Below are 22,399 nucleotides of genomic sequence, written 5' to 3'. Positions count from 1 at the left end.
TATAAAGGGTGAAAGGACATAAACATCCACACAAAATTGCATACTGAATGGAAAAGGCTAGCCACCTCCCCCCAGATCACATCCCCCCCAGCCCAGATCCCATCCTTACCTGTAACAAGCACTTGATCCGTTCTCCAGGGGTCATAATTCCTGTGGTGAATACACCAGATAACATCCCAGCTGCAAATATTTGGGGGTAACTGTATTGAAAACAAAAACCAGAGGCAAGCACCTGTGACTAACCACCCAGGACAGAGGTGATCCCAGCAAAGAGGATGACTTTTTAAGAAAAAATAAGCACTGAGGGTTGGGGGATGCCCTAAATGGGTGATGGGCATTAAGGAGGGCACTTGTTGGAATGAGCACTGGGTATTATATGTAAGTAATGAATTACTAAATTCTATTGCTTTAAACCAATACTATACTCTATGTTAACTAACTTGAATTTAAATTAAAAAGAAAAGAAAAAAAGAAGCACTTGGACTAGGCAGAAGCCCAGCAGAAATAAGTCATATTTTGCACAAAAGCCAAGTTCTAGGTATATTCTCAGTGCCAAGAGCAATATGAGCTTGGTCAAGAAGGCTACCTGCACACTCAGATGGCCTCACCCACGGGAGCAGCTTTATAGTGAGACACAGTTCCCTCCCCTGGGCCTGCCATGCACGATGACTATGGACAAGTTTTTAGGCTTCACTGAGCCTTGCTTCCCCATTTGTAAAATTCAGGGTTGTGGAAAAAAGCCTCTAACTCAAGATCTGGGTCTCAGTTGACCCCGGTTCCCCTCCAATCTCACTTCCTCTGGACCACCAAGGTCCTGAGAACATTTTAAGCCAAGACACAAGCAGGACAGCATCACGGCTGGTGGAGACAGCTGTGGCCACCTCCACGGGCTGAGGGGCAGCCAGGACAGTTGCAAGGACTAAGATGCTGAGAAAGGCCCAGACAGAGATGGTACCCAGACAGGCATGATGGGTTCTGTGGCCCTCTTGTGCAGGGAATGGTCCCCCAGTGGCCAGAGATACAGACCCGCACCCTGGCCCTCAAAGAATGAACCACACCGAGTATTCGGAGGAGTCTGAGGCTCCAGGCATCTATACCGCCCCGCTCTCTGTGGTACCCCTAGCATCTCCTTTTCTTTCTGGGATTGGTAATACAAGGGTGGCCAGCAGGCAATGGAGCACAAAGCCATAATTAGTATTTCAACAGAGCCCCCACAATTTAAAAAATGTTGCTAAAAATCTTCAGTTACTCTCCAGAGCCTCAGGCCCCTCCTGATCCCAAGCCTCTGCGAGCTGAGCCTTCAGGCAGGCCCCACCCAACAAGGAGCCCAAGATCTGGAGAGTAGATGTCAAACAGGGGTATGGAGACATCTACTGCAGGTTCTTCTCTCCAGGCAGGGCATCAGGTTGAACAGCCCTGTTTTTTCCATATTCTCATCCGAGGCAGGGCCCACACATATACCTCAGGCAGGTAAGTCTACCACACAGGTTGACTGTCTAACAGTCAAGAGAGTTGCTTTCATGCATGGCCTCATTCACAGGCTCAGTTCACACTACTATCCCCAAGAGGAGCCCTCTCTGCAACTGAACTTCCCCTCATGAGACCAACTGTTCTTTGCAGGATGCGCATACCCCAGGTTAGGCACACCCCCACCTCCTGGGAGTAAGGACTTTCCTCTGAATGGGGTCTCTGTGTGTGCACGGGGTACTCTGTAGACACTCTATGACTGCCTGGCCCGTTCTGCCACCTCCCACCCCACCCCAGGTTGGCATCTGTGAGTCTGGACCTCTTGGGCATCCACTCCACGGTCCTGGTAGCACTCATTTCCACACTATCCCTAAATACCACTGCAGGGAGGGGAACATGGCAGGGCTGATGTTCAGAATTTAGAACATGGCAAGATTATAGGAGTGGGGTCCCGAGTATCTTGACCTTTGCTCAAGCAGGAAGGCTGTTTCTTTGTACACTGATGTGATTGTACAGGGAATACAAGCCACAGGCCAAAGTACTAACAATGACCCCACTGGAGGTTTTAGTGCATGGTCCTGGTATAGGTAGGAACTGGCACATGAGCTAGAAGACCAGGTGCTCAGAGAGGACATGTGTCCATGAGATATTTGGACTACCAACAGTCAAACACAACTTCAAAAGGACCCCATACATGTCCACATTTGTGGCCACCTGTGGCTATTTATAGAAGCTGGGCACATTCAAGGGTCACAAGGACTCCAGAAATAGTTTCATATTACAAGCATCTGTATCTACGTCCTAGACCCTTACTCAGCATGCTGTGGCCTGAAGTAGTGACAGAAAACAACCACATAGCACCCTGGGCTTCCTCCTTTGAGCTCCTGGATCTCCAGCCTGGCTAAGCCTCTGGGGGTTCAGTGCTGCCTGTAACTCCTCCCAGGAGTTGTCACCTTGCAAGTCTCAGACTGAGCCACCTTGCTATCCCACGTTTCCATTCAGAATTCCCCTGCATCCCAAGAAGCTGGTCTGATGAAAAGTACAGCACAGGGAATATAATATAGTCAATAATACTATAACAACTTTGTATGGTAGCAGATGGTGACTACACTTACCATCGGGAGCACTTCATCATGTGTATAATTGTTGAATTACTATGTTAGACACCTGAAACTAATATTATACATCAACTATATTTCAATTAAAAGTTTAAAAAGGCCTGGGTGGCTCAGCTGGTTAAGTGTCTGCCTTTGGCTCAGGTCATGATCCCAAAGAGCCGACCTGCTCAGCAAGGAGTCTGCTTCTCACTCTGACCCTACCCCCCTCTCATGCTGTCTCTCTCTCACTCTCTCCCTCAAACAAATAAACAAAATCTTTTTTAAAAAAGTTAAAAAAATGTTTAATTTTTTAAAAATTGACCTGTTTTTATTAACTACTTTGTAAATTCTGAGCTGTAATCCTGACTCATGTGCCTCTTCATACCCAAATCCAACTTCTTAAAGTTTATGAAAAGAAAATACACTAATTTATTGCACTTAACAGAGAAACCAGTATCTGAAATAATTATAATCATATGATAAAAATGATGTAAAACAAAAGTTGAGACCTTCCCTTTTCCCAACCAGGTGATGGAAAACAAGGTTGCCTCTGTCTTTACTGCAGCACCAGGAACTGTTCATGGTACTTTATACACATTGTAGCATTCAGACCTCCCAATGCTATGGGGTTGGTATTACTAATACCCCTAGTAAGAAACTACTTCACAGAAGAAATTATGACAGTCTGATAGGGAGGAGGGGGGAGGGCTTTGGGTTGTTTTCTTTTTCCCTTTGGTTCACAGGGCAAAAGAAACTCAAGTCCCTCCCTCATGTGGAGCAACCAGGAGTCAGTGTTAGGGGCCCAGGAGGACAGCCACCCCCTATCTGCTGAGATTTTTTCCTTTAACCCATGTCACATCATCAGGCAGAACAGCTTCAAGTGCTCCAGGCTTGTAAGTACTTACCTAAGCACATCCTCTGGGCATTTCTGTTGTAGTTTCTTCCCCAAACCAAACCCAAAGAAGCACACAGCAAACATAGGGGTGACCCCAATGATGGGGGCAGCCATGCCCCGATATAGCCCCGTGATGCCCTGCAAGGAATCATAGAAGCAGAAGCTGTTTATAGACACAACTACACTTCATACCGCTGAAACGGGGAAGTAGTGTGTCCTCTAACCTGTGGCTTCCTTCACCTCTTCTCCAAGCAAAGAGAGCTTTAAATAGGAAGAAAACCCCAGAAATAGTTGTCCTCTTATACACCACGGAAGAAACTGGAAACAGCTTTCATTCTGGAAGACAATCTGGCAATATGCAGCATACTCTTTCATCAGGAAATTCTGTCGAGAAATTTATTCTAAGAAAATACTCAGAGATGTAAAAAGAGAATGACATCAGGCAATCATAAGCTCCCAAAATTTTGGAATAAACCAAAAAACTCCCAAATAGGACACTAACAAGACAAACGATGGGAATTCCATAAATGGACTATCAGAGCTATTAAATCGCATTGTAACATGAGAAGAGACTACTAGGTCTACTTAGAGACCACTAAAAAAGCAGGCTAAAAAACAAGATGTACGATGTGATCTGACTTCCTTGGAGTGAGACGACAGGTAACTAAGAAGTTTTTGTATTTTCCAAGTATTAAGACGTGGGGGTTTTATTGTTAGAAACAATATTAAGACCCGCACATCAATTTTCACTCATACAGTTTGGTGATAAAATCAACTTTGTAGTAGCCAATAAATAGATAGATATCCCAACCATACAAGGTTAGCAAACCAGGGAAGAGGAAGATTTGGGACCCAGGAGACTAAGGGTTCAGCACAAGAGAGGTGAATGGGGTTTCCAAGATGGCATTGAGTACTGTCAGTCTAGAAAGAAGCCAGTCCACGTGGGAGTATGAGGATGGAGGACTCCAGAAGGGATGTTTCCGAGAAAAACAAAGCAGAACAACTCACAGTGGAACAACAGATTTAACTGTTTTGGCAGTGTGGAAAACCAAACAGAAAGGTACGCCACAGAGCTTTTCAGATATAGGGTAACAGAGACAGCAAATCACAGAAACATAAGCAAAAGAAACTGACACAATCACTAACCCAACCTCAAGTAAAACAGTCACACAAGAAATAAAATGTACCTCAGAGTACATTAGTTACTTAACAGGAAAAAACATATATGAAGTCGTAATCATGAAAACAGTGAATTGGATTAAACCACAAAATACGATAAAATTATATGGGCAGGGCAGAAAGAAGGGATAAAGGAATGTAAGACTTAAAATCATCTACCACAAACCGGTAGCTAAAACATGTAAGGATGTATAAAATATAGTAGTAAATATATATTATTTAGGTAGAAACAGCACAAACTGGAAGAGCTGGAAACAGCTGCCTGTGGAGAAGGGGGAATAAATCACTTTGCTACTTTGTTACAAGCCTTTTAATAACAAACCCAAGGGCTTGTATCACTTCAATACAACATAAGGAATAATTTTTTAAAGATTTTATTTATTTATTTGAGAGAGAGAGATAGTGAGAGAGCGAACAAGCGGGGCAACGAACTAAGCCACCCAGGCGCCCCAATAAGGAATAATTTTAAAAACAAAACTAAAAGGGCATCTGGGTGGCTCAGTCAATTGGGCATCCGGCTCTAGGTTTTGCTTGGGTCATGGTCTCAGGGTCGTGAGATCCACACTCAGCTCAGAGTTTGCTTGGGATTCCCTCTCCCTTTCCCTCTGCCCCTCCCCCAGCTTGTGCACTTGTGCACGCTCACACACACTCATGCTCACTCACTCTCTCTCAATAAATGGATAAAATCTTAAAAAATATATTAAAACTGTTCCTTGGGGCACCTGGGTGGCTCAGTTGGTTAAGTGTCTGCCTTCGGCTCAGGTCATGATTCCAGGGTCCTGGGACTGAGCCCCACATTGGGCTCCCTGCTCAGTGGGGAGTCTGCCTTTCCCTCTCCCCATCCCCTTGCTCCTGTTTGTGCTCTTGCTTTCTCTCAAATAAATAAATAAAATCTGAAAAAAAAAGCTGTTCCTTAAGAGAGAGCTGCAGGTCAGGTGCCTGGGTGTCTCAGTCCATTGACTTCAGCTCAGGTCCTAATCCCAGGGTCTTGAAATTGAGCTCTGCATTGGGCTCACACTCAGCGCAAAGTCAGCTTGTCCCTTTCCCTCTGCTCACCCCCCACCCTGGCTCGTGCTCACACACGCTCTCTTCAAATAAATAAAATCTTTTAAAAAGAGAGAGAGAGCTTCAGGAGAAACAGGGTGGTGCTACACACTGGGAGGGTCCACAGACACAGGCTGAAGGACCTGTCTCTCTGCAGACTCTGGGCATTCACAACCAGCCTTCTGAAGGGGCCAGTTGTACCAGTCAGCACTCCTGGATCCTGCAAAGGTCTAACATTGCCACAGGCTGTAAGCAGACTCTCTGAGGACAAAGTGCAAAGGCAGTAAACTGGAAAGAATGAAGGGGAAGAAGAAGGTTCTGAGGAGGATCTACAAAAGCAGCATGTGACAAAATCCTTCCAAAGCCCACAGCTCCCCACCTGGGCTGAGAAGGATGCCCAAGTCCTAAGGGGCTAAGCCCATGCTTCCTGACAACTCCACTAGCCTTCCTTCCACTATGCTGGCCCACCCACCCACTTCCATGCAGCACCAAGACCTCCGGGAGCTTTAGAAAGCAGAGAGCTCAGTCTGCACAGCAAAGCTGGGACACGCACACATATGGACTAAGGAAGCCTATTCAACTCTGCAGGGAATTGGGTTTATACAAGCCATTCTCACCAAGCCCCCAGGACCCAGACACTGCCAAGCCGCTAACCATGTACTCAGTGTCTGTTGACAAGACACATATAATCCTGCCTCTCTTCCTCTAGGGCAGAGGACTCTGAGCAGACCCAAAGCCTAAAGCCTCAGTCAGACACTGGTCAGGTTCTGCTCTGGGCAGCACAGAAGAAAAGGCAGCACCACCTCAGGCATGGGTCCTACAGGAACCCTGGGAACAACTTCTCCCCCAAGGATGAGTCCATCACTTAACCAGCATCCCCTCTTTATCTGGGTGACATCTACTTCTCAGTTTCTCTACATTTAATAAGGACTGTATGTTTAATAGAGTATTTTTATGAGAGTTATATTTTAGGAAGCAAAGGAAAAGTTCTCAACAAGGTCTTTTAACATATGTACTAATGAAGTGAGTAATAAATATCACTAGTAAAAAAACTTTCTTAAAATCCTATGTTTTCGGGCGCCTGGGTGGCTCAGTTGGTTAAGCGACTGCCTTCAGCTCAGGTCATGATCCTGGAGTCCTGGGATCGAGTCCCACATCGGGCTCCCTGCTCAGCGGGGAGTCTGCTTCTCCCTCTGACTCTCCCCCTCTCATGCTCTCTCTCAAATAAATAAATAAATCTTAAAAATAAAATAAAATAAATAAAATCCTATGTTTTTAGGGGCGCCTGGGCGGCTCAGTCAGTTAAATGTCTGCCTTTGGCTCATCATGATCCCAGGGTCCTGGGATCGAGCCAGGATCCCTGCTCAGCAGGGAGTCTGCTTATCTCTCTCCCTCTGCTCCTCCCCTCCCCCCTCCCCTGCTCAGGTGCTTTCCCTCTCTCTCTTTTAAATAAATAAATAAAACCTTTAAAAATAAATAAATAAATAGGGGCACCTTGGTGGCTCACTCAGTTAAGCATCTGCCTTCTGTTCAGATCATAATCCCAGGATCCTGGGATTGAGCCCCACATCGGGCTCCCTGCTCAGCAGGGAGCCTGCTTCTCCCTCTCCCTCTGCTGCTCCCCCAGCTTGTGCTCTCTCACGTGTACTCTCTCTCAAATAAATAAATAAAATCTTTAAAAATATATATATAAATAAATAAAATCTCATGTTTTCACTCTAAGAAATACCTGAAAAGTTATTATGTAATTCAATAACCCCAAACAAATTTAGTGTCTTTGTCTAGGGGTTTGAAGACTCACTGGCTTCTCTCACTGTTCCTCAGACTGGCTGACTTTTCCTCTAGACTTTACATGAACTTCTTTTTTTTTTTTTTTAAAGATTTTATTTATTTATTTGACAGAGAGATAGAGAGAACAAGTAGGCAGAGAGGCAGGCAGAGCCACCCAGGCGCCACTATATGAACTTCTTTATGACTACATTTTTTTCCTTTTCTTTTCTCTTTTCTTTCTTTCTCTTTTTTTTTAAGTATGCCCAGCGTAGGGCTTGAATTCATGACTGTGAGTTCAAGAATCACATGCTCCACCAAGTGAGCCAGCCAGGCACCCAGAGACTTTACGTGAACTTGTGACACTGACCTCTATTGAACCGACTGATCCAGATTTGTATTTTCTTCCATTTCACATCTCTAATCATTCCCCACCAATTCCCTCTGGGCTAATTCTGCCTTCCAAATGAGAGAACGATTTTATTAGCTTCAGTCTTCCATATAAAACAGTGGCTGGAACTATCAAAGACTCCAGCGCCACAACAGGAAGGCACAGGACGGCACAATGAGACAGCAGCAGCTATGCGCTAGCCCTCCAGCAGAAAGTCACTCTCTCCCCCCAGGGGGATAACAAACCAGCTCTGTGAATGTAGTCCTCTGAGTAGGAGGAGTGCCCAGCACTTGGATACCATACCTCTCTAACAAGAGTCTTCCGGAAGCAGTCGAAGGTCCCAGAATACATGGGAGGCTGTCCAGGCAAACTCGGGGGCTGTGTCTGCAGTCGGACCTGAAAACAAAAGGGAAAATACAGTCAACTCCCAGAAAGAAAACTTCCTTCCAAACTCTGAACAGAGAAAGCTGTGCCTGTGTACGTGTCTTCGGCATTCACTTAGCCTGCTAGATTCAGACTTCTCTTTCTTCCAGTTTATCCAAAGTCTGCACTCACAGGTCATGAGTAGCATGCTTTTCTTCCCCCTCATCCAGTTACTTCCATTTATTTCTTACCTAATGGATCCCACAGGGACCCAACGGGATAGGTATTCCCAGCTTACAGATGAGAAGACTGGGTTTAGTGCCAGTAATAAGGCCTGGCTGATGCAAAGCTCCAGCTCCTGCCACCCCTGCTCCTTCCATCTGTGGTGGCATGCTTGTGGTTAGGTAAGGCACTCCACAGAGGCATTCTGGAGTAAGGTGGATTTAATCCTACTTTTCTTGGTTCTCATCCTTCTCGGCCTTTTGGTATATCCAATGCTTCAAACTATGTCTTCTTGAAACCTCCCTTCTTTATCTCCTTTTCTACTCCAGGCATTCTTCAAGGCTTAGCGCCCTACCCAACTGGTCCACAATCCCTTTCAGAAAACTCAGACTGCAGGGCTTCAGCTTCTACTCAGTGATGACTATCACTTGGTCATATCCAGACCTTCTTTCCCATCTTTAGGGCTACATTTCCAACTGCCTGGAGAAGATCTCCCTACTCAAATCACCTCTGGAATCTCACCCTCCTAAAGAATGTGCCCTTTCCTGGGTAGCTCAGTCGTTAAGCGTCTGCCTTCGGCTCAGGTCATGATCCCAGGGTCCTGGGATCGAGCCCTGCATGGGGCTCTCTGCTCAGCAGGAAGCCTGCTTCCCCCTCTCCCACTCCCCGTGCTTGTGTTCCCTCATTCACTGTGTGTCTGTCAAAAAAAAAAAAAGAATGTGCCCTTTGTGCCAGAGCCACCTAGCCATCCTCTTTCTCAGAATTTGAAACCATAGCATCACCTCCGACTACTTCCTGTTGCTCTTGACATGGGCACCAAGTCTGTTAAAGTGGTCCTTCGAGATTCTTCCAGAATCCTAATTTCTTCCTCTCTCTCTCTGAGTTCTCTCCCAGAGCAAGTTGTAAACCATTTTCAATTATGTCCTCTAATTCTTTGATGCTCTTTCCCCTTCAAAGGTCAGTCCTAATTCATTCCCCTTAAATGTGGACCAGACCCAGTGAACTCACTTCTATCAAGTAGAGTGTGGTGGTATTGATGCTATATGACTTCCAAGGCTAGGTGATAAAAAGGCCAGGTTCTGCCTGTCTCGATCGCAGGTTATCTGCTTTGGGGGAAGTCAGCCACCATGTCATGAGGACACGCAAGCAGCCTAGAGAGGCCATGTGTGGAGGAAAGAAGGCCTCCTGACACAGCCAGCAGGAACATGCCAGCAAGTGAATGAACCACATGGAAACCAATCCTTCAGATGACTGCAGTCCCAAACAACACCTATTATGGGGGGGAGGTGCGCTGTCTTTGGTCCAGTACCTTTTTTTTTTTTTAAAGTAATCTCTACACCCAACGTGGTAGTCAAACTCATGACCCCAAAATCCAGAGTGACATGCTCTCTGATTCTTGATTTCGGCTCAGGTCATGATCTCAGGGTCCTGGGATCAAGCCCCGCATCAGGCTCCCCACTCAGTGGGGAGTCTGCTTCTCTCCCTCTATACCTCTGCCCCTCCCCCTGCTTGTGTTGGAGCACTCTCTCTCTCTCTCTCTCTCTCTCAAATAAATAAAATATTAAAAAAAAAAAAAGTCACATGCTCTACCAACTAAGCCAGCCAGGCAGCCTGGTTCAGTACTTTTTTTAATGGCTTCATTAAGATATAATTTACATACCAAAAATTCACCCTTTTAAAGGGCACAATTCAATAGATTTTAGTATTTTGAATTGTGCAACCTTCCTTAAAATCAATTTAGAACATTTTCATCACCCCAAAAAGAAACACCACACCATTAGTAGTTACTCCCCATTCCTCTTTCCAATCAGCTCTTGGCAATCACTTATCTACTTTCTGTCTCTATAAATTTGTCTAATACTTACTGAATATTAAGTCCTTTGCCCATTTTTTAATTGGGCTATTTGTCTTTGTATTGAGTTATAACAGTTCTTTACACATTCTGGATCCCAGCCAATATCTGCAACCTCACAAGTGACCCTGAGCCAGACTATCTGCCTAAGCTGCCCCCAAAATCCTGCCTCACAAAGACTGTGAGAGTTAATGACTGCTGTTGTTTCATATCACTAAGTTTTGGGGTAAGTTGTTATACTGCAATAGATAACTGATATACCCAGTTACTGCTGCAGTCTATTTCCTGGCTGTTTTTCCTGCTCAGAGTTCTTCTGCTTCCAAGTCCTTCTCAGATTGTTATCATACTAACTTTTTCAAAACACCATTTTCAGCATGCTGTTCCTCTGTTTCTTTAGAATCTCTTATTCTCATATTTGTTAGGGCCTCACATGTCACAATAAGGAATCACTCTCTAGGTAATGGAGAGGACATGCAAATCTGAGTTTATAGAACAGAACAGTAGAAATGTCCAGAGGCTCCCACTGCTTTATATCTAAAATCCCTTATATTGGCTTTCAGATCCTCCATGGTCAGACACAACCTCCCTCGCTTGGTAGGGAGGGAGAAGTGGATCAAAACTGTTGATCCCTTTCTGTTATTTTGTGTAAATCTCATCCTTGTCCCATCATGACATTGGCCATCCAAGCCAGCAAGAACATTAAAGTACCCCATGGTTGGGGTGCCTGGGTGGCTCAGTCAGTTAAGCATCTGCCTTCAGCTCAGATCATGATCCCAGAGTCCTGGGATCGAGCCCCACATCAGGCTCCTTGCTCAGCGGGGGGCCTGCTTCTCCCTCTCCCACTTCCCCTGCTTGTGTTCCCTCTCTCACTGTGTCTCTCTCTGTCAAATAAATAAATAAAATCTTAAAAAAAAAAAAAAAGTACCCCATGGTTGATGTTATTTTACAGCCTGACTCCCACTGCCAAGCCTGTATCTGCCTTCACTCTTGCCCTCCCCAGGCCCAGAATGTCTGGGTTTTTCTACTTCTCCAGTCAGAACTCAGCCAGCCCTTAGCCACCTGCCATACAACCTTTCCAAGCTCCAACTCCATCTTAGGCCGTAACTAGTGACCTTGGACCTTTGAAGGTGCTCCTAGACCAGGCTTTGACTGGAGCCCATGTGGCTCTCTGAGGTCAAAAGGCCTGCAATCCGCAATCTGTGGTTTTGTTTAAGCTTAAAAGAGGCTTTCTGGCTGATAAAAGTGCCGGGAACATTTTCAGTCATTTACACTTCAGTACAGAGATCACTGGGCCCTTCCTGAAAGTCACATCTGTGGGGAGGAAGGGCAAGAGGATATAGAAGTTAAGAGCAACATTTGTGTAAAGCAGCCAAGAAGGGTTTTGTTTTGTCTCAAGAGAGGTCCCAAATGCCTGGAACTAACAAGACGTCTGGCTACATGGCTCAAGAGTAGGATGAGAGACCAGACACTTCTCTCTTACTAGACAGTGCTGCCTAAAACGGCCACTTTCTGGGAAGCACTAACACACACAGCATTTACCATCAGCTGAATAAACATCTGATTTTATGTTTCACGGTGCCCTAACCAGCCTGGTTGTTTTAAACCTGACCTTCCTGTAGAATGACTCCGACTCTTCTCCCAAATGAACGGCAGCAAAGAGGTTGCTGCCCAAACCTGCAAGAGGAAATGTCCCCAGAGCAATCTCCTGGGGAAGAAACCCAACCAATATTCTAATAAATCCCCTACACAGACTTCCCACTCTGAAAGACTTATGTCTGCTCCCCACAGGCTCACCCTGGACATGATCTGTCAATTTCCTCCAAATGTGTGTCCAGGAGTAAGGTTAGAAAACTCGGATAAAGTTTCGAATGCTAAGTCGCAGGGCATGGACTTTGGTCTCCAGGCAGGCCTTGCTAAAAGTGCTAAAAGTGGGAAGAATTGAGGCAGAATGTGAGGAAAACCAGGGAACTGGTCCTGGTGAGTTTCCTCCTTCCCAGAGCCTGTTTGATTATGGCTTCCTCATGGGGGAGTTGTGAGGATAATCCTGGCCCTGGGCAAAATCAGTCACTTGCTTTCCTTGGAAGGGATTACATCTCTGAGGTTATCATCACCTCCCACCAGAGGCTGTCAGGTTAACCGGAGGTGACAGGCTGAAGATGGCCAACCCCCAGCGGGCAAAATGAGGAGATGGTGATGCGGGCCCAGAGAATGTCCAAAGACATCTCTAGAATAACTGCGCCTCTGCCTAGCTCTCTTTCTGAGGAGGGCTTTAACAGGTGACCTGTTTCAATCCTGCTGATAATGTTATAAGTTTGCTGATATCAGAGCTTTGAGGAGGCGCTTTTTCTTTCCTATCCCCAGAGAAGTGGCGCAGGGTCAGGAGACTGACTCTGCCGGACAGAGAACTTTAAATCAGAGCCCTTGATGGACGGTTAGATGCTGCTCTCTCTGCGCTTCCCCCCACTCCCCCCCACCCCCGATCCTCGAAAAGAGTGAAAGGGAGATTCCCTGGACTTCTCATGTAAACTCCCACGGGCCCCGCTTCTATCCCGGGCTGCGCCTCGTGGGAGAGGCTACTGTCTGCGCCCCTCTCGGGCCTCCTCCCTCCAGCCGGCGCCCCAGCCACCTCGCACCTTGACGGTGTCCAGCGGGTGCCCCACAAATACCAGGCACATGCCGCCAAAGCCGCCGGCCAGCAGGTTCTTGAGCGGGCTGATGGGCTTCGCTTCGTCTGCCATGGCCCGTCCGTCCACCTCACCGGCACTGTGTCGGTCTGTTCCAAACCCGTCCTGCTCCACAGCCCCAGCCACAGTGCCTGCAGCGCCGACCTTTCACCCACTTTCGGGTGGGCGGGGCAAGAGCCGGAGACAGGTTGGGAGGAGGGCACAGGCTGCAGGGTCCGGCTTCCGCTGGGGAGGGCGGCTTCCGGTCGAGGCCCCGCCCCCGACCGGCGTGGTTCGGGGAAGCGGAGCTGGCCTGCACACCCTCTGGGCCGTGTTTGGGAGAGCGGGCGGTTAGATTTACTCCTCCAGGAAGTCTTCCCGGACTTGAATGTTTTCTAATCTGGGCTCCCATTCCTCCAGTCACTCCACTGAGGCCAACAGCGCTCTGCTGTGTTCCAGACGCCTTTCCAGGTGCTGGAGGCATAGCTGGTAGCTCAGCCCTCGGGTCCCTGTCCATGTGGAGCTTACAGAGCATAACAAAGATAAATAAGTGAAAACTGCATAGTGTATCAAATGGTGATAACTGCTTTGGAGAAAAACCTGGAAAGAGGGTTGGAGAGTATGGGAGAGAGCAGGTGAGTGATAGGCAGTTTTAAGTAGGTAAGGGAAGGTTTCACTGAGGAGGTGAGGGAGTGAGTCCTGTCCAAAGATATAGGGTGGAGGGTGAGGGACCTAAGAAGCAGAGGAAAAGAAAATGCAAAAGCCCTGAGATGGGCTGTGGCTTGCCTGTTTGAGGAACCCCAGAGAGGCCTTTGTGGCTATAGCAGAGTGAGGGAGAGGAAGAAGTAGCAGGTAAAGACATGAGATAATACTGGCACATTAAACAGGCTTTGGTGCCACTATGAGGACATCAGCCTCTCCTCTGAAGAAGATGGGAGACAGAAGCCATTCTGGGTTTGTTTGTTTCTTTGTTTGTTTTTAAAGATTTATTTATTTGAGAGAGTGCGTGTGCTAGAGCGTGGGGGGAGGGAGGGGAAGAGAGAGGGAGAGGGAAACTCAAGTGGACTCCATGCTGAGAGCGGAACCCAATGCGAGGCTCCACCGTAGGACCCTGAGATCATGACCTGAGCCAAAACCAAGAGGCCGACACTCAACTGACTGCACCACCCAGGTGCCCTGCCTTTCTGGGGTTTTGAGCAGGAGAGTGACATAGTGAGTTAACAGCACTGTAGGGAGCAAGGAGGAAGCAGGGAGCCTGGACGAAGCTAAAAGTAATGGTCAGAGGTGCTGGCTTGGATGGGACACAGAAAAGGAGGTGGTGAGAAGTATTTGGATTTTGGATATATTCTGAAAGAAGAACCTAAAGGAATTGTTAATGAATAGAACATAAGGTATGTGAGAGAGGAGTTAAGGATGATGCTAATATTTTTGCCTTAATGACTCTAGGTGGATGGTATCCAAGTATTCACTATCTTACTCTTTCATCATTTCTGTATGTTTGAAAATATTCAATTAAAAAGCTGTGAATAGGGGTGCCTGGCTGGCTCAGTTGGAAGAGCTTGAGACTCCTGATTTCGGGGTTGTGAGTTCAAGCCCCATGTCGGGATTACTTAAATAAGTAAAACTTAAACAAAAACAACAGACATGTGGCAGGTACCTCACTGCCAAGCTGACCCGATAGAGGGCAAGGAGGCTGAGGCAAGGGCCCAAAGCCTGTCTACTCTATGCCATACACCTTTTTCTAAGAGGTCATGGGAAGCCATGGAACAGTTTTAAGCACAGTGGTGACATGATCAGATTTATTTTAGAAAGTCTATTTTAGATGGATGAATTTGTGTTGGGAGAGACTGGAAGCAGGGAAACCAGATGAGAGAGAATTACTGCAGTCCAGGAAAGAGGAAGGGAAGTCATGAACTGAGGCAAGGGTCACTGGTGGATGGAAAAGGAGCTAGAACCCAGAGGCTAATATTACCAGAAACCTGCAGCAACTCTGGGTTTCAGAAACTGCAATTGCTGTACTCATGGAACCCTGAGGACATATTTGATCATTATCAGGTGTACAGATTGGGAACCAGGGGAGAGGTGAAGCCAGAGACAGAGCCAGGAAGGCTGCAGCAAAGAGATGTATATGCAACCCCTGGAAGACTATACCATGGGGAAATGGGCTGGCATGTTAGGAGGAGCCCCCAAAACAGAAGTTGCTACTAGAGTTTTAGAGGAAACCAAAGAGAGAATGATGCCTTTCAGTAAAAAGGATGAAAGGGTCAAATGCTGGGTCAAGCTAAGGAATTTTAAACACTCCTTAAGTTTAACTATTAGTCATTGGTGACATTTAGAAGAAGCTTGCCAGGAGTGTTGATGTAATGGGTTGAGTACTGAACAGGCCACAAGAAGGCAGGGCACTGAGAGTCAATTAATTACTGGTTCGAGGGGTTTGGCAGGGAAGCGAAAAGAACAAAGACTTAAAGGAAGGTTTAGATTTCAGTGTTTAAGATGGGACTGAGGCTGAGGGAAATATCAAGAAAAGAGAGAGAAAGCACCGCTGATAAGACAAGGTCCCTAAGGTAGTGTGGGTGGTATCTAGTGTGTGTGGCATCACCCAGCAAGCTTCTTCTAAATCCCTGGGATCTCTAGGACTCTGAATCTCTGGAACTGAGTCCTGGCACAAGAGTCTTTAAAGCTTTGTGACTGGGTTGGTGAAGCACCCATTGTTAAGAACCTCTGAAACAGAAGAAAACTGTTTAAGATAGACAAGGAGACAGCTCATAGGCCAATTATAAAGTAAGGTAGCATAACACCTGACACACAGTAGGTGCTTAAAAGTCTGATTGCTGTTGGGGCTCCTGCATGGTTCAGTTGGTTAAGTGTCTGACTTTTGAGTTCAGCTCAGGCCATGATCTTGGGGTCGTGAGATCAAGCCCCGTGTTCAGCTCTACGCTGAGAGTGGAACCCGCTTAAAGGATTCTTTCTCTCCTGGGGCACCTAGGTGGCTCAGGCGGTTAAGCAACTGATTCTTGCTTTCAGCTCAGGTCATGATCACATGGGTCATAGGATCAAGCCCCGTGTTGGGCTCCACACTCAGCGGAGAGTCTGCTTGAAGATTCTCTTCCTCTATCTTTCCACCCCCTCCTTTAAAAAAAAAAAAGGATGATTGTTGTTGAGTAAGTTACAAAGTGGTTTTCTGTCTTCAGAGGGCTTCAGTATGGCCGAGGACAAGAATCTCAGACATTAGAACAAGAAAGGGCAGTTAGAAGAGAGCTCAAGTGCAAAGCAGATTGTCAGCTCCTGAGACCTGAGATTTCCTCCTGACTTTCTTCCCCAGTGATCATCTTTGTGTTTGTTTCCCATAGATTATGGGGAATTTCAACCAGGAGAGGGCCACATGTTCACTGAACTCTTCCTGTTTGCAAAACTCTGTGCTAATCACTGAATTGACCTCAGGAGTTTTACTGAGCAAAGGTCCAAGATTCAGGATTTCGTAATGGGACCTTATTTCTCTCATTTACTGCTTGTAATACTTTGGCTACAGAAGAGAAGCTAATTTAGAGTCAACCTGCACTCACAGCAGCTTCTAGAAGAGATGGTCTTTGATATAAAACAGCCCTCCTAGTACCCCTGCTGGTAACCTCCATGACAGACCACAATGTGGACTCTACTTAAGCCCACCAGGTCCTATTAAATCCTCAAAGGGTAACTGATAATCCACTAAACAAATGGTCTTCCTGCCTATTTATCTGGTCAGGCTTACCCACAACTAGAAAACTGACATGAAGGGGTGCCTGGGTGGCTCAGATGGTTAAGCGTCTGCCTTCGGCTCAGGTCATGATCTCAGGGTCCTGGAATCGAGTCCCACATCGGGCTCCTTGCTTAGCAAGGAACCTGCTCCTCCCTCTGCCTGCCACTCCCCCTGCTTGTACTCTCCCTCTCTCTCTCTGGCAAATAAATAAATAAAATCTTAAAAAAAAAAATAGAAAACTGACATGAAATTTAATCTGACTATGCCATTTCCTGCCAAAAATCATCCTCAGCTCCTCATTGCACCGGAATAAAATACAAGTAGTATTCTCTGGGCAGTCAAGGCTTTTCATAATCTCATAGTAGCGCACTCCCTCAACCTTGTTTTTCTCTAGACTCTATCTTCATCTCTGAGCAAACTGAGCTTCTCCTGGTTACCACACAGACCTGTTACTTAATTGCCTCCCACCCTTGACCCAGGCCTCTTTACATGTACTTTTCCCTTCAGCACATAGTTTCCTTCCTACTCCCTAACATGCAGATGCAAGAGACATATACTGAGTTGCTTCCACATGCTTGACATTGTCCAACCAGTGGTTCTTAGCCATTTTCAGGGTGGAAAATCCCTGGTACTCCTTCCCCAGAAAAATGTACATATATATTTGCAGGTGTGCTTTCAGTCTCATGAGAACTCGAAGCCATCCTTGGACCTCAGATGAGAAGCCTATTCCTAAACTCTGGAAATCAAATATGGACTAATCTTCCTAATGTCCCTTCTTTGGTCCTTTTTTCTTCTTTCTTTCTTCCTGGCCTCAGATTCTAAGTCTGGGCTAAAATCTCTCCAATCTCTACTCATCATGGGCTCCACCCCTGCTGCCCACAGGGATCTCAAACTCAACAACCTGAAGGTAAATGGCATCCAGGAAAAAAGAACCCACAAGAAATCTTGAATTTAAAAGTACTTCACAGGTGAGCTGAATTAAAGTATGGACACTCCTAGAAAGAAAATTAGAAAGCTGAATGATCAAGTTGATAAAGCTCTTTAAAAAGGCAATGTGAAAAAAAAGACAAGCTGAAAAAGAGAGGGAAATTATGGCACAGAGGACAGATTCAGAGGTTCCCACCTCTCTAATAGTATTTCCAGTAGGAAAGGACAGAGTAATAGTATTACTAATAGTATTTCCAGTAGGAAAGGACAAAGTAAGGAGAGAAGGATATAATCAAAGAAATAAAGAAGAAAATATCTCCGTAGGAAACTCACATCTTTCAACTGAAAAGGGCCAGTGAGTACCAAGCAAGATGAATAACAAAAGACATCTATTTGTACTGTGGCAACTTTTCAGAACAAAAGGAAAAAGAATTTTTTTTTTTTAAGATTTTATTTATTCATTTGACGGAGAGAGACACAGCGAGAGAGGGAACACAAGCAGGGGGAGTGGGTAAGGGAGAAGCAGGCTTCCCGCGGAGCAGGGAGCCTGATGCGGGGCTCGATCCCAGGACCCCGGGATCATGACCCAAGCCGAAGGCAGACGCAAAACGACTGAGCCACCCAGGCGCCCCAGGGAAAAGAATCTTAAAAGCTTTCAGAGTGAAAAAAAAAAAAAAAGGCTATCAAGCAAGGAATAAAAATCAAAACATAGCGGGTTTCTCATTCACCATGCTGACTGTAAGACAACAACAGAAAATAAGTTCCAATTTCTGAGGTAAAATAATTTTGAACCTTCAGTCTTATGCCCAGCCGAATTACCATTCAAGTGGCAGGAAGCAACAAGCACACTTTCAATGAAGAAAAGAAAAACTTGGAAAGTTTGCTACCCACATGCCTTCTCTGAAGGAATTATTCAAGAATATACTACAGCTGTCCATCAACAGATGAATGGATAAAGAAGATGTGGTAGATAGATGATAGATAGATAGATAGATAGATAGATAGATAGATAGATAGATAGATAATAGAATATTATGCAGCCATCAAAAATGAAATCTTACCATTTGCAACGGTGTGGATGGAACTAGAGGGTATTATGCTAAGGGAAATAAGTCAATCAGAGAAAGACAATTATCATATGATCTCACAGATATGTGGAATTTGAGAAACAAGGCAGAGGATCATAGGGGAAGAGAGGAAAAAATGAAACAAGAAACCAGAGAGGGAGATAAACCATAAGAGACTCTTAATCTCAGGAAACAAACTGAGGGTTGCTGGAGTGGAGGGGGGGTGGGAGGGATGGAGTGGCTGGGTGATGGACACTGGGGAGGTTTTGTGTTGTGGTGAGCGCTGTGTATTGTGTAAAACTGATGAATCACAGACCTGTATCCCTGAAACAAATAATACATTATATGTTAATAATAATTATTATAATGATAATGATAAAAGAATATACTAAAAAAATATATACTACAGCTAAACAAATAAATCCAAGAAGGAAAACATGGTAAGCAAAAAACTTGTGAAACTAATAGTTATCTTAATAATCATTGATGTTCAATTAAAAATAAGAATCTGGTATGAAAATTCCAGAAGATTCATATGAGACATGGTACCTGGGCCATATCTAACAGTTTTCTGTATGTGGTTGCTTTCACTGTTACTTATTCCTAAATTTTAGAAGCTAGCATAACCCTGATGCCAAAATCAGACAAGGATAGCATTCACATTAGAAAAAGGAAACCAGAAACTATCATCACTTAATGCATGAATAACAAAAATATTAACAGTAAAATATTAGCAAATCAATTCCACAAAATTTCAAATGGATAAGGTATTATGACCAAATGTGGTTTAAAATCAGTGAATCCCAGGGCACCTGGCTGGCTCAGTGGGTGAAGTGTGCAACTTTTTTTTTTTTTAAAGATTTTTAAATTTATTTTGAGAGAGAGAATGAGAGAGAGAGCACATGAGAGGGGGAAGGGTCAGAGGGAGAAGCAGACTCCCTGCTGAGCAGGGAGCCCGATGCAGGACTCGATTCAGGGACTCCAGGATTATGACCTGAGCCGAAGGCAGTCTCTCAACCGAGCCACCCAGGTGCCCGAAGTGTGCAACTCTTGATCTCAGGGTCTTGGGTTCAAGCCCCATGTTGCTTGTGGAGCTTACTTAAAAATCCCATAACGTGGTCATAACACTAATATAGTAAGGATGATAATCCATGATCATCTCAATAAATGGTAAGAACCATGTAATATTTGTGGTAGACATGGAGTTGTACCACCTAGAACCTTCTTCAAGGAAGGCCTGGCTGCCCAGCTGTGGAACATAGAGTAGCAGACAGCCTCCAGCTCTCAGTCCTTCAGGAAATGGCCTTAGTTTCAGATAGCTGCCTCTCTTCTAGGCATACCCTTCCCAAGACAGCCTACACCCAGTGATTGAACAAGTGTATAAATCCAAGTTTGTAAAAGTATATAAATGCCTGGTGAGTTTGACCTGGTATAAGATACTGATAGGCAACTGTTCATTCTGTTACAGGGTTGCAGGGTTCTTGTGTCCCAGAGCCAAAGAATGAATCTCGTGGACACAAAAGGGTGAAGTGATAGTTTATTAAGTGAAGGTGAGAACAGAAAGAAAGCTCTCTAGAGTGAGAGGGGTCCCTTCGTGGTCACCAAATGATGTAGTTTTGGAATGTTGGTGAGATCCGGAGCCAATGGCCAAGAAAGAATTCTTGAGACATCTTTGGTGCAAAAAGGTGATGTTATTAAAGCACAGGGACAGGACCCATGGGCAGAAAGAGCTGCATTGGTGTCATGAGGAGTGGCCCATTACATACTTTCAAGTTGAGAGGGGGTTAGGGATAGCCTAAGTCTCTAAGGAATTTTGGAAGGAAGGTTTCCAGGACCTTGAGGGGGCTAGCTATTGTTGGGAAAAGGTCATTTATTACTGTCTAATAAAACCTTAGTCATGAGTCCCTTCAGATGTGTAACAGTGGATCATATGCTTGGGGGATAATTGCCAACATGTATCTTGGGGGGTAGAGATAAAGGAAGTTTCGAAGGGAATTTTTATATGTTGAAGTAGACTTGGGCGCCTGGGTGGCTCAGTTGGTTAAGCGACTGCCTTCGGCTCAGGTCATGATCCTGGAGTCCCTGGATCGAGTCCTGCATCGGGCTCCCTGCTCAGCAGGGAGTCTGCTTCTCCCTCTGACCCTCCCCCCTCTCATGTGCTCTCTCTCATTCTCTCTCTCAAATAAATAAATAAAATCTTTAAAAAAAAAAAAAAAGTAGACTTACAGGATCCTGGGGGTTGGGCTACAATTGTCTTTTGCCCTTAGCAAAGTGTCAACCTCCAGGCAGCTGAGTCCCTAGAGGAATGTCACTCTGCCTGTTTCAAGGACTTGTCAATGGACTGTTAGTAAGGATATTTAGTAATTTTTCTCCTGCCTTTGTTTCCCACATCAATTCCAGTGCTCTCTGCTGGGTTAGTGGCAGGTTCACTGGGCCTGCAACACAGTTTAACTTTTGCCTCTGCCCAATTCTGCTTCCTGCTCCTTCCCTTTACATATGTTGGTCCCTAATAAATACCTTGCTCTCCCAACTCCATTTCAGCATTTGTTTCCAGAGAGTCTGACCAGCAATAGTAGCCTACAATCATTCCTTATCAAAAACAAAACAAAAAAAGGGGGGGTGGCTGGCTGGCTCAGAGTCAGAGGAGTGGGCAACTCTTGTTCTTGGGGTTGTGAGTTCGAGCCCCACGCTGGGTGTAGAGATTATTTAAATAAAGAAAAACTTAAAAAAAAAAAAAAAAGCGGGGGAAAAAAAAAAGCGGGGGAAGAACATAGGGGCAGTTGGCTGGCTCAGTCAGAAGAGTGTGTGACTCTTGATCTCTGGGTTGTGAGTTCAAGCCCCACGTTGGGTATAGAGATTACTAAAAATATATATATATAAACCTTTAAAAAAGGGAAAAGAACATAAAACTGGACACTTAAGATTTTAAGTAAATTCCCTTGTAATAGATAAAACATAACTATCTAAAAAAAAAAACACAACTGGGTGCCTGGGTAGCTCAGTCAGTAGAGCATGCACTCTTGATCTCAGGGTTGTGAATTCGAGACCCATGTTGGGTGTGGAGTCTACCTAAAAAAAATTTTTTTTAAAAAGCAACTTAGTAACTATATCTTTCTTAGCAAAAATGTTTAAGGTGAAATATTAGAAACCTCCCTATTAATGAGAGGAACAAAGGTATGCTTTTGATCATGATTACTGCTTAACCTTTTATTGAACATGGTAGCCAAGACAGTAAGACCAATAGGAAAGGAGGGAAAAAAAGAAAGTAGGAAAGGAAGGAAGAAAGAAAGAAAAAAAGAAGGAGGGAAAAAAGGAGGGAGGGAAATAAGACAAGGAAAGAATAAATGAAAAATTTAAATAAAAATTAAGAATCTAAAATATCACAATTTTCAAGTGATCTAAATGCTTACTTTGAAAATTCAAAAGAATCAGTTGAAGACCCTTTGAAACTAAGAAGAAATTTAAGAGACAGACACAAGAACAATATCCAGAAACAATAGCTTTTCGATACATTAACAATAACCAATTAGGGGTGCCTGGGTGGCTCAGTCAGTTAAGTGGATGCCTTTGGCTCAGGTCATGATCCCAGAGTCCTGGGATCAAGCTCCACATCAGGCTCCCTGCTCAGCGGGGAGTCTGCTCTCCCTCTGCCGCTCCCCCTGCTCATGCTCTCCCCCACTCCAATAAATAAATAAATAAATAAATAAATAAATAAATAAATAAATAAAT

General features: G+C 45.0%; 1 protein-coding gene across 1 annotated transcript in view; it reads right to left on the bottom strand.

Moving 5' to 3' along the window:
* SLC25A20 (solute carrier family 25 member 20) overlaps positions 1 to 13,125 on the bottom strand; it is a 28,241-nt gene extending 15,116 nt beyond the window's left edge. Inside the window, exons 1-4 of the mRNA XM_034997752.1 lie at positions 12,911 to 13,125; positions 8,144 to 8,236; positions 3,470 to 3,597; positions 110 to 200 (exon numbers count right to left, since the gene is read on the bottom strand). Of these exons, the coding sequence (XP_034853643.1) occupies positions 110 to 200; positions 3,470 to 3,597; positions 8,144 to 8,236; positions 12,911 to 13,015 (417 nt within the window). The 5' untranslated portion in view covers positions 13,016 to 13,125. The remainder of the gene's footprint in view (positions 1 to 109; positions 201 to 3,469; positions 3,598 to 8,143; positions 8,237 to 12,910) is intronic.
* Positions 13,126 to 22,399: the final 9,274 nt, after the last annotated feature.

This window comes from Mirounga leonina, unplaced genomic scaffold, assembly GCF_011800145.1.
Source record: "Mirounga leonina isolate KUSES-001 unplaced genomic scaffold, KU_Mleo_1.0 Mir_94, whole genome shotgun sequence".
NCBI lineage: Eukaryota > Metazoa > Chordata > Mammalia > Carnivora > Phocidae > Mirounga > Mirounga leonina.
Note: the sequence above shows the minus strand (reverse complement) of the source record. Positions and strands in the feature narration are given on the sequence as shown.